The sequence below is a fragment of the Lissotriton vulgaris genome, chromosome 9, assembly GCF_964263255.1.
Source record: "Lissotriton vulgaris chromosome 9, aLisVul1.2, whole genome shotgun sequence".
Taxonomy (NCBI): domain Eukaryota; kingdom Metazoa; phylum Chordata; class Amphibia; order Caudata; family Salamandridae; genus Lissotriton; species Lissotriton vulgaris.
The window spans coordinates 1,232,117,929-1,232,130,952 of NC_141697.1; the positions used below are offsets into that span (position 1 = coordinate 1,232,117,929).

The 13,024-nt window shown below is 48.7% G+C and overlaps 1 protein-coding gene across 1 annotated transcript in view; it reads left to right on the forward strand.

The window, feature by feature from the left end:
* Window positions 1–13,024, forward strand: part of CAMK1 (calcium/calmodulin dependent protein kinase I) — a 412,178-nt gene that overhangs the window by 379,789 nt on the left and 19,365 nt on the right. Inside the window, exons 8-11 of the mRNA XM_086939379.1 lie at window positions 864–976; window positions 4,710–4,788; window positions 6,221–6,308; window positions 9,030–9,162. Coding sequence (XP_086795505.1) covers window positions 864–976; window positions 4,710–4,788; window positions 6,221–6,308; window positions 9,030–9,162 — 413 coding nt within the window. The remainder of the gene's footprint in view (window positions 1–863; window positions 977–4,709; window positions 4,789–6,220; window positions 6,309–9,029; window positions 9,163–13,024) is intronic.

The window sequence follows — 13,024 nt, forward strand, 5'->3', positions numbered from 1 at the left end:
GAAACCAATCCATGTCTCTGCCTGTAAAGATCAGGACATGAATATAGGGTTCATTAAGGACTAGTTTAAATGTCCATTTTTTATTTCTACTGGGTCTGGGACCTTGAGGGACCTGGCCCACTTAAACTCCAGTGATGAGTGCGATGCCATGAGCCCCCACAGTCTCAGAGAGTGTATAACAATCTTGCAAGGGTGCACTGAGCTAAAAAATAGTTCTGTTGGAACTGTTGCGGAGGCCTCTGAAAGACTTCCCAACTTTGCAAAGTTTGTAAAGTTTTTCACTTTGCCACATCTGTGTGAAAGCTGTTTGTTTCTCACATATATTCTTATTTAGCACTTACAAAAGGGCTCTGCTTTAGAAACACTTGGTAGTAAACAGCTTGTGTTCTGTTTCTTCCTGATGCCGTGGCTCAGAGAGAAGCCTGGCAGCAGATAAAGTTGTGACTTTAAATCCTAAGTATATTTTCCAGCTTGGATTGATTAGAGTCAGAAATATCTCATTAAGCGGATGAATGATCTCACTGCACCAGGGCAAAGGAGAAGGCAACACAGCAAACTCTACAAACCTTGAAAAGGAAGAAAATGGGGAATTTCACAAACATTTGCAGTCAAAAAAGAACTTTGCACAGCCCTAGATCTACCAAGCTAAATAATTTTATTTACACTTCATACAACAAAACTTATCTTAGCCAAAATATTGAATTTTAATGTAAGCACAGTTTGGCTCCATTTGATAAGCAGCAAAGTTTTTAACAATTCCCTTTTCTCCTGATCTTCCCTATGTTCCACCTCTATGCCCCCTGTCCATTCACTGCTCTCTTGCCAGTTTTCTCACTCTCGATCCCTTTAATCTCCCATCCTAGACTCTGCGGCTATCCTCCATTCTATGACGAAAACGACGCCAAGCTGTTCGAGCAGATCCTGAAGGCAGAGTATGAGTTCGACTCTCCGTACTGGGACGACATCTCGGAGTCAGGTAACTTCAGTGTTTGTACAAACTCAATGCTCCTGGTTTCTGATAGGTAAAGTCTGCGTGAGTTCTCAAACCGTTGGCACATGTGCCACATCTCAGAATATACTATGGCGAGGGATTTCGAAAATGGAATACTGGGGTACCAAAGCGGAAACAGTTACAAATTTTAGGGGTCAGGTGAAGCATGCAACTCCGGCCATATGGGCCACCAAAGTGATCGTATGGCTGTTGATGCCTGGGAGCATGGAAGGCACGTTTAACGGAGGTTCACAGAGCCTGAGCTTTGGCAAGCCCTGGCATCACATGCCCAGTTAAATGCGCCTAATTTGAACCAGTGGTTTCCGGTGCTCAGCACCAGCACTTAATTGTCAACACCAGGGCGCTTGTGACAGTCTGCCACAAGGTGGCGCTGTCTGGCTAATTTAGAGATGACCACAGCAACAGTTAAATATTAATTCAATATACATTAAAAATTACTATTACCTGCCTCCCAAGCCATTCTTATAGCCTTGGGGGCATGAAACAGTCCATTTCAACGTATATGTGGCCCCCTTAGCGGAGATTATAAGATCTTACGGGTTCTCCCCAATCTCCTACGCTGACGACACCCAGCTGTTGTTTCCCTTCCAAACTATCACACCTGCAGTCATGCAATCCTTTCAAAATGGCATGAGAGCTGTGGCAGGTTGGATGTCCCAGAACTTCCTCCAATGCAACGTGACTAAAACCGAAGTCATGTGGTTTGGAGGGGCCACCCTGCTCTGGTCTCCGGATTGGTGGCCACTTGAGCTAGGACCTGTTCCTGCGCCCAAACAGACCATCAAAAACCTGGGAGTACGCCTGGACCAAACACTGATTCTAAAAGACCATGTCAGTCAAGTCACGGGAACATGCTTCCGAATAATTGGTCTCCTACGGCGCATTTTCCCCTTCCTGCCAGACATCCTCAGGAAAACGCTGGTACAGGCACTAGTACTCGGGCGGGTAGACTATTGCAATGGTCTACTCATCTCCGCCAACCAAGAACAACTATGCAGACTGCAGGTGGTGCAGAACACCGCAGCAAGACTCATCTTGAATGCCCCCCCCCGCACCCCGTCACGCCCTCTCCTTTCCCACCTTCACTGGCTTCCAGTGCAACAACGGGTCAATTTCAAACTTTGCTGCATAATGCATAAATGCATTTATGGGTCCGGTCCCAAATACTTAAAAGACATTTTTGTCCCCTACTCTCCTAGATGTGCTTTGCGCTCCAGCAACACCATGTTGATGCATGTACCCAAAGTCACCAGAGCGAGACAGAGTGGCCGAGCACCCTCTCTCAAAGGCCCCTTGCTATGGAACTCCCTCCCACCACAGTTGAGACAAATCTCTAATCTTTTTTCTTTTAGGAAAAAACTAAAAACATACCTATTTACCCAAGACTAATTCTCCTCTGCTCCTTACACTGCCATTCCCCTCAATTAGTTCTTTCGACTCACACAGAAACTACGCGCAGAGATACCCCTTCGGGGCTGATTCAGGCGCGCTACAAGAATATAAATAAATAAATAAATAAATAAATAAATTGTCACACTTATAGGAGTCAGATGGTTATTAGTTGTGTTGTTACTATCATTGGCAGCGCTGGCAGGGGCAATGTGTGGTGCAAGCTGCAGTGGCCTCCTGACGACAGCCCTGACGTGTATTTTTTTTTTCTTTACAAATTAAGTACTGATGCCGTTCTGATACCAATGGACCCTCCGGTTCCCCTCTGCCAGCGGCAGATACTGAATTTTGAAGAAACAGCAGAAGTCCTGCAGGAGGCTATCTTGAATTTGATAGGGTTGTTGAGTATTTGCATGTGAATATGCTAATTGCACATTTTAGCAATTACTCACTGTAAGTGGTTTCACTCAACGCCCTTGAGGGAGAAGCTCCTACAAACTAGTCCAACTTTCTGAGCAGTGTTCATTTTGTGTAAATAAATGTACTTCATTTAGTGAAGACATGGGGAGCTCTGGCTAGACTTTTCTGGGTTTCGTTACATCCCTGATGACAGTGAACATTTATAACTAGTCGCCCAAGACTGTTGACGTCCATGTCTCACACAACGTGGCCTCGGAGTTCCATAACTTATAAAAGGGCTCGGCCTGAGGCTTCGTTCTTATGTTTGGCCAGAGTTCTTCTATGACTTACAATGTTCTTGTAAAGTGTGGTAGGGGGTGCTTTATCCCATCCCTTTTTGTGAGAACAGAACTCTCCTGTTCCTTATTGCACTTCAGCTCACATTTTAAAATGCCCTGATGCTAAACCCAGCAGAGAGCTGTTTAACCACAGCACCACCTGCCACTTGAACACTTGATTTAACCCCTTCACTGCGGCGGCTATTCCGCCGCAATGCTAAGGGGGCGGGGCAGCCGCGTGGCGGGTCCATGCTGGTGACGGAACCGCTCCGTCACCAGCCGCGGTTGCGCTGTGCTCATGACGGAGCGGTTCCGTCACGGCCCCGCCCGCTCAATGGAACGCTCAGCGCAGGCGCGGAAACCGCGCCGCGCAAGCGTGCCGAGCAGGCCGTGACGGAACCGCTCCATTATCAGCACAGCGCGACCGCGGCTGATGACGGAGTGGTTCCGTCACTAGCAGGGGAGGGGTTAAAGGAAGGCTCTCCACAGAATCCTGTTCAGTTGGCTGTTTTTAGGGCCAGTCACAGCCATTAACTGCAAAGCTTTGCTTTTATGGGCCGGGCTGATTGCACAGTTCAAAGAGCAGGGATCTCGGATAAAACGTGGTTTGAAAATAAGTGTTGTTAGACATTTTAAAGCATTTGCTTGTCAAGAATTGCCGCCCTTGCAGGTTCAAGTGCAGGTTCAAAAGGGTATTGAAAAGAGGGACGCCTTGCCCATCATGGGGACCATGACACCTAGGGCTCCCTGAAGTCCTGTAATAATCCTTCCGGTTGAGCCCACCTCGCTGGCCCACCAGAGTTTCTGCTCCCGGGGCATTGGCGAGTCTGGGAACTGGGGAAGAGAGGGTGGAAGAAGACTGTAGGGTTATGAGTGGGATCCCGAAGATTCCCTCAGAACTGAGGGGTTACCAATTGAATCTTGAATACCACACCGAATCCCTTGTACGGAGAGATTGTAGGTCTTGGGTCAGTCCAAGTTTCCCTGTGACAGACATGGGATCCAATCTACACTCTCAGACCTCTCTTTGGATCAGTAACTCCTGTAACGAGCCAGAATTAAAATGGGACTGGTCGTGTGGCTCTAAGCGTTGATATGGAAGGGGTGACCATGCCTTAGACAGAATAACGTTCGTCAGCGCACCCAGAAAGGATATTGCAAGTCACCTCCAGAGTCCATGAGATTATTACTTTGTATGGTCATGAAACTCCTCAGGGGCTTCAAATACCTTTATAACATGAGGTGGGGCCTATGTCACTCACTGTTCAGATGTTGTGACATAGACAACCGGCGTAGCGACATTTAGCGTGAAGAGGACCTCATGCGGCTTTGGTAAAAATGGCGGCACTCGAAGAACATTCTCACTGCTTGAAGCATTTCTCCTTCTACCCTGTGGAATTGTCCGCCTGCTTTCAACTATAGGGTTGTTTTGTTCAATTTACCTTACACTCATGGCTAAGAGTTATTGGGGTAAGTATACTGTTTTTATTTAAACATGTTTTTTGCACTCTACGAGTGTATTTATTTGTTTTGTTTTTCTAGTTCTAATGCCCTTCTTGTTTCATTGGCAGCTAAAGACTTTATCCAACATCTGATGGAAAAGGACCCGCATAAGAGATATACGTGTGACCAAGCTCTGGAGCATCCATGGTATGATGTCCGAGTACAAGAGAGGACACGTACTTGCAGTGTTTATCCATAAAATAACTCTGAGGTTTGCTGTTGCTTGCGGTTGGTTAAAGTAGTTACCCTGTTGCCATTGTAACCATTCTTAAATTTCCTTCTGCCCCAAACTCATTTCCGGACACATTTGGCTGTTCAGACATCAGCAGAACCCCCAAAAATGTGAAAAATATAACAATAAATACCAGAAAAAATGTATATTTGTCCTGTACGCTGCCCTTTTCATTGGTTGCCTCAGGCCTCTATATACAGCAGAATAGAGGATTGTGTTGGTGAAGCTCAACCAATGTACACAAAAGTGAGGGATGCACCACAGCAAACCAAACTAGGCACCTAGGGATCATGATCGCTAGCCACGCCTCGATGTCCCGCTTGGTTAACTCGATTGCCTTCTCCTGGTTTCACATTCTAAAGTTCTTTAGGAAAATCTTTAGATGGATTTATATCAACAGCGTCGTACACCAACTCGAGCTCTAACCGTCACCAAGCTAGACTACTTAAACAAATTTCACTTGCCAATATCCACTCAACTCACCAAGATGCTGCAGGCCATCCAGAATGCAGTAGCCAGACCTACGCTCAACCTCCCACCCCACGCACAACTACCCACTTCCCTCAAAGACCTCCATTGGCTCCCTATCCACAAATGGACCCTTTTCAAACCACTTGCAGACACATACGGAGCACTGCATAACATAGGACCCACATATCTAAAGAGCTGCAACAGCTTTCACACCCCCGCAGCACACCTTCTCTCCTCCAGTCTTCTGCTCGCCTCTGTCCTTGGCTTCCAAAGAGCGAACGCCAGTGGCCATGTCTTTTTGTACCTGGTTCCTGACGCGCATGACAATCTCATAACAGACAGGTATCTTCAATCACATCGATCTCAAGAAAGAAACACGATAAAGCAAGGAGGACATCTAGACAAGCATTGTGTGCATGCAACATTGTGTTGAACTTGTCTCCCATGATAACGCCATGCATCTACACGCTGACAATATACACAATCTATACGTTTTAAATCACCAGTCTCCGTACGCCTTCCAGCAGTTCTCCATTGGGTCCTGTTCTTTCTGCGGCATCTACGTCAGCCCCTGCTCACCTTAGAATAGGAAGGCGATCCATCTGAACCCTATGCACGTCCCAGAAGAGGTCATCTCCTGCCTGGCACCACAAGGGCTCCATCCTTTATAGGGCCATAGCTCCCTGTCAGGAATGTTTGCCTTTTCAGTTGTTTGGATCTGTATAGTTGAGGAATGTGTATTTATCAGGCAGTGGCTACCAACGCACATGCTTCTGTGGCATGGAGAGGATGCAGCGCAGTGACATGTCAAAGAATCTGTGGACCAGTATCTCTTTATTATAAATAAATGTTTTTCTTGTCTGATTTTCATCCTAGGATCGCTGGAGATACGGCCCTGAGCAAGAACATCCACGGGTCCGTCAGTGAACAGATTAAGAAGAACTTTGCCAAAAGCCGATGGAAGGTGAGGCTTCTAACCAGTTGACCATGCCCGTCTCTACGCTGTCTTCTATTATCCCAATCACCAATGCCTTGCACTCCCACAGTCTCCAGTTAGGCATCCTTTGACAAACCTAGCGAGAGGGGTTTGTTTGTGTTATACCTCTATTCAGACCCCCAAGGATATTGCGGCATAGATTTGCAAATTTAGCGGCACAAAAATGGAAATTTAGCGGCACAAAAATGGAAATTTAGCGGCATTATTGCAGCACTTTATTTTACTCCTATCCATTCCTTTTCAGCCATAAATCAATGGCTCTGTTTTAACAGAGTATTCCACTTTGAAATAGGCATGTTTAAAGTGTCTGAGAGTGTTTGTTTGCCATATTCTCATTTTTGGTATATTTTTGAGCATAGGTTTAGCCAAGCACAATAGCACAGGGTTGCTGGTCATCTTGCTGCATCTGTGGTACTGAGTCCTGCCCCCAAAGAGCTGTTGTAAAGGTCCTGGACCCTTGACTGGAGTCAGAGTATACTTCTCCCAGCTGATCTGAGGGTTTCACCAGAACCGAGGCAGAGTGACGCAGAGCCATGCATCACAGCACAGCGCTGCTCCTCATTGGCAGCTTCACCAGATCTCAGGGCTCCTCAGCTCCTGATCAGCTAATGCAGTGGGTCCAATGCAGAGTAAAATAGTGAAAGACTCTATATCAGCTGGGATCACCAAGGATGATAGGGAGTGAACACTCGTGGCCATCCTAGTGATAGTAGGAGGGCCCTGTGGAGATGGAAACAAATTGAGTTAAATAAAGCTTGTATACACTGGTAAGGAGCAAGTAGCCCAACCATACTACAGATTACTGATGAAAGAGACAATCAGCAGTAAAGGGACCACGCCCATGTTGTGCCAAGTGCACTTGCGTGTTAAGAAACAATGAGTGACCCTGCATAAGCGAGCTGCTGGCTAATAAGTTACCTAGTGGATATAAGTCACTTCATAGAGATGTGTGGTAATGTTCCAAATGCCCACTGTAATTGATTGCGGGACACCGGTAGAATGCCTGTGAACATGAACAGGACAAAATATGAGAGGGCAGACTAAATAAAGTTATTCAAAGCTGAAAAAAAGACTCACCGACTCAACAACAAGATCGCCACTCTTGAAGGGAACTATAATGACATACGGCACTTCCGTGGGGTTAAATTGGCTATAATGTCTGGCATTTGTAGAAATATCCCCGATGCCTATTATTCGTAATACCTGAGCCAGCAAAAAGCCTGTGAAAATGAACATGTAGAAAGCACGAGAGCAGACTGATTGAAGGTCATGGAGATAGACACTGTACGAAAGGAAACACGAAGGAAAACTGATTACAATTATATAAAGTAGTAAAGGGGGTCAACAAAATCATACAATATTCTGAGAGAGATAATTCCTAAGAAAACTCACCAGTCCTTCAATAATTCCATACCGAAAGAGCCAAATGTCCAAAACTCAACCACAATTGCAAGTACGCATTCAGAAAAGTGAAAAATGAAAAATCCCTAAAATTGCTTAACTAAACATAATTCAGGTCCGTACTTTCCTTACTAGAAATGTTGGGGCCATAAACTTTCCAGTTCGTAACAGAGGCAGAAGCACTCCACCGGGCAACAACACGCCCTCTGCCAAAAGGAAGGGAGTATCTTCATCTCAGTGCACACAACAAGCTTTCGGTGCTATAAATCACTGCCCTGCTAAACACGAATGATTTCTGTGAACACTGCCACAATGAAAACAGACACAAGGCAAGAATAAAAAAAAAAATCCTTCGTAGAAAAACGCCACTTTCTCATCTCGGAATATAATGAAACCAGGATCCAACTAGACTTTAAAAGGACAGGAGGGGCCCCATACTGTGCCACAATGCCACATGCCATTTAAGAACAGTTTACAACTAACAGCATGTAAATCCTTCCTGCTCCCGGTGACTCCCATATGTCCTCCTTTCACAGCGCTCTGTCTCTGATGTGAACTGGAGGCTCTCAGTCTGAGAGATGTTAACAATTGACGCCGATTAAGACTAATCAGACCCCCGAGGAGCTTGCAACACCTAATTTCGCGGCCACTTTTGTAAAAAGCGCGGCCTTTTTACAAAAGTGCCGATTTCGCGATTATTTTGCAAATCGCGAAATCCTGGAGGGTCTGTCTATTGTCATCTTTTGTACACTTAACCTCACTTCTCCTTGTCTCTCTCTGTTTAGATCCCTTTGCCTCCTCCTATCTAGCAGTTCATTGCTCCTGCCCTGGTCTTCTAATTCTTTAGCAAGTCAAGATTAAGGCTACATTCTTTCTCCTGCTCCCTTTCTCTTTTACTTCTCTGCCTTTGTATGAAAAACTAGAAGTGGATTGATCGTTACCACTGGCATTTGTTTCAGATGACATTCCATCCTTTTGTTGGTCACTGTGTAATCAAAGACAAGGACCAATCATTTGCAAATCAGTCTTGGCCCCGCCTCGCATGGGACAAGATGTCCCACCCTGCTAGGGCACCTCTCCACTGAACAAGAACACAACCACCCCCAGTTGTGTTTCAGCTGCATTGCCCCCCTCCGCTCCCCTCAGTCTCTGTGGCCAGCCTTTGAGGTGTAAGCTGAGTCCATGAGTCTGCATTTACTTGGTGGTGTTGGAGTCTTACTAAAACAAATGCTTCATGCTGGCTGTCCCTGAAGGCACCTTTTATCAATCCCTTCATTCTTTCCACAGCAAGCCTTCAATGCAACAGCCGTAGTACGTCACATGCGAAAGCTGCAACTCGGAACCAGCCAGGAAGGTCCAGGACAGACCACCCCCACAAGCCCATGCCACGGATCACTTCTGGTGCCGGGGGACAACAACGGTAAGATCAAACTCTGGGATTAGACGCACTGGCATTTCTCCCTCTTCGAACTGAAAAATATGCTTATACTGTTTTAAGCCATTGACCAAATTCTCATGTGGGTTGAGTCACTTCATTAACCCCTTGGCCGCAGCGGTAATTCCACGCAGCGCTAAGGGGGAGGGGGCCGCGCTGCGCCGCCATGTTCGTGACGGAACCACTCCATCACGAGCCGCAGTGGCGCTGTGCTTGTGATGGAATGGTTCCGTCATGGCCCCGCCCGCTCAATGGAACGCTTAGCGCAGGCGCGAAATCAGCACTGCGCAGGCGCCGCGGCCGGGCCGTGACCGAACCATTCCGTCACCAGCACAGCACCACTGTGGCTCGTGACGGAATGGTTACGTCACGAGCATGCAAGGGGATATACCCCAAGCTATTCATGTGTCAACAATGTCTCTCTTCGGTGGTTGCTGGTGTCCCGTTTGTCATAATTGTGTAATATCTAGTACCCTTGAAGTTCTGTGTACTATGGAGTCGAAAGATGGGATCCGGCCTCTTCCACGGAGTCTCTGTGTAGAGTTGCTTCCTCAAAACTGTAGTCTTTAAACATGAGTAGGACCAGCCTGGGAGGATGCTGGAGGAAGTCTAGACAGACCAGCGCCTCAAAAGACAGGATGCGCATGAGCAAACGGTATGTTCGCTAACCAATCCGATCCTGTACTCTGTGCCAGTCGATTACTTTGATTGAAGACATTCAAGGAAGTTGAGAACATTAAAGAAACATAGATAGGTCTGCAGTTCCATCCCCCTGCCTTTTTCAGAGCACGAGAGAAAGTCACACTGGTCAGATGCACAGGATGAGACACGGGTAGAGGATAGATTGCCAAGATCCGAGAGATAGGATGCGAGTAGAGGGGAAACTGGCACGCTCCACAGGAAAAGATACAGATGGAGGGCAGATTGTGGGATCCAGGACATAAGGAACATGTGAAGAGAAGATTGTCGCTGCCCATGTGATAAGAGGCAGGTAAAAGGCAGCTTGACAAGACCCAAGATATAAGACATGGGTAAATGGTAAATTAAGAAGATCTGCTAGATTGTTAAGATTTACTAAATTAGGAAGGTAAAGGGCAAATTGGTGAGATCCAAGAAATGAGAGACTGGAAAAGAGAAGAGTGTGAAGATTCAAGAAATAAAAGAAAGGTATTTGGACTGTAATGCCCTCTGCATGGTGTGCCAGTGTGTCCTACTGCCCTGAAAGACCAACTGCATGTGAAACCGGGATCCTGACTTTTTACTGGCACCGCTAATATGCAAATCGGGCATGTCCACTGAGGCCCAGGCCTGTCCATTGCAATGCCAATGTGCAGACCAGTTCTGTGACCCGAAGGGCACACCAACCATACCCTCTTTTGTTTACATGGTACTACTGCCAACGTCCTAGGTTGTTGACATGAGGTGGTGAAGCCCGTGTACTGTTTCTGTGAATTACTAGTGCTCAAGAGACCTTTTTACTGTGTCGGAGTGGAAGGCGGCCTACGGGACCACTTGTGTAAAGTTTCTCTTCCATGTGACACCAAGACCCTTTCTCTGGCATTCCCTGTGCGTGTCAACAACTTAGACAGATATGGTGTCTGCACTGCAGTCAGAAATAGATTCTTGAAAGTGAAACACCCCAAATAGGTTCCAGAGCTTTAGACAGAGACTCAACGTCCCCTGTCTTGAAAATGCATATTAAATTGGAACCCAAACTGTCCAAGTTTGTTCCGGTTCAAAGTTCTTCTTGACCAAAGAAGGGTGTGCTCCGCAAAGTACTTTGAGCCGCAATGAGACCAGGGCGGCTGTCTCCAAGGCAGCCATTCTCCCAGACAAGGAGGGACATGAGCTGAAGTCTCCACAACTTGCTATAGACACCAGGGGTCTGGCTAGTGGCAAGAAGCATGCCTGTTTGTTCAGAAAGGGAGGTAAGTATCTGCCCTGCAGAAGGAGAGCTGTACAGGAAGGTGAAACCTTTACCCACATGAGATGCAACCAGAAGAAACCAACTGCCATCAGGAGAAAAACCGGTGCTGACCAGACTATGGAGGTGTCATTTGGCTTCATAGAATGTGGTTCACGTGATGAACTAGTTTAGGAAACGAAAGCCAGAAAAACTGCATGCTGTTGGACACCCCCATGGCATGCCCACGGGACTGGTGCTGGCACTGCCCAACATACTGCGTATCCTACAAAGAGATGTCATCAAAGCAAAAGCAGAAAGTCTGGCTTACCGCCAAAGATTGCAAATTCTGAAGCTGAGCACTCAACGAGCCGGTCTGCTGTGCTGGTCACCTCAATGGCCTGAGTGAGGAAAGAGGGCACTGCCTGCTGACCAAGTGGCATTGTGCCAGTCAAAGAGGAAAAGCTGTCCCAAGGCCAGGAGGCCACAAATGTCAAAGGTTTATCTGATCTGGGTGACCTGTTGTGATGAGCAGCTGCAGCGACCATTGTGCCTTCCTAGGCCAGGCCACCCCCACGCTCCTCCTGCGATTTCCGCCGCTGCCTCCTGTGATTTTCTGCCGCTGCAGGCGACCCAGCCGCCGCTGAGCCGCCCGCACTCGTGTCCCCGCTTTTCCCGCCGCTGCCTCCCTGCGCCCCCGCCAGCCGATTGGGCACCCCACTCCCGCCACCCAGCAGACCCTCCCTCCCGGCTCCCTTCTTAAGGGTACTCTGCTCCGCGTTCAGGAGCGACCATTGCGCCTTCCTAGGCCAGGCCGCCCCCACGCTCCTCCTCCTGCTCGTGCCAGTTTCTGCCTCCTGCGATTTCCGCTGCTGCCTCCTGTGATTTTCCGCTGCTGCAGGTGACCCAGCCGCCACAGAGCCGCCTGCACTCGTGTCCCCATTTTTCCCGCCGCTGCCTCCCTGCGGCCCCCCCGCCAGCCGATTGGGCACCCGCTCCCGCCACCCTGCGGAGCCTCCCTCCCTTCTTATGACGCCTCCGCGCACGTGCAGCGGTCACGCGCAGCGGGTGCGCCGATTGTGCGCCAAAGGCAAGCCCGTCTGCGCCCGTCCACACCTGGACCGCGCCCAGCGCCAGGACACCTGGCCCCCGCAGAGGCCATCCCATCTGCCGGACCTACGAGGCCGCTACACTCAACGCACTCAACCCTGGCCAAACCTCCGGATGCTACCGAGCCACCCGGAGACGCTCCCAAGGACCCTTCTGCTGGCGAGCCTGCAACTTCTCCTGCATCCGGACCTGCACCACACCCGCCAAGACGAGCACCAGCAGTAACCACCTGAAGTGCATCCTGCTCAACACCCGCTCCGTCCACAGACATGCCGTGGAACTCTGGAACCTCCTCGACAACACATCTCCAGACGTCGCCTTCCTGACAGAAACCTGGATGAATGCCTCCTCAGCGCCCGACATCGCCATCGCCATCGCCATCCCGGAGGGATACAAGATCACCCGGAAGGACCGCGGCAACCAGACTGGAGGAGGCATCGCCATCGTCCACAAAAACACCATCCGCATAACGACCAACTCCGACGACACCCTCTCGCCGGCCGAACACCTCCACTTCCAGATCCACACCGACCCCAAGACCACCCTCAGAGGCACCCTCATCTACAGACCCCCAGGACCCCGCACACAATTCAGCGAAGACATCGCCGACTTCATCAGCCCACACGCCCTCCCCTCCGCCGACTACATTCTCCTCGGGGACCTCAACTTCCACCTGGAGAACAACAACGACTGCAACACCACCACCCTGCTGGACAACCTCGCCAACCTCGGACTCAAGCAACTGGTCATCACCCCCACCCACTACGCCGGCCACACGCTTGATCCAGTCTTCTCATCCAGCAAACACATCACCTTCAGCCACTCCACAGGACT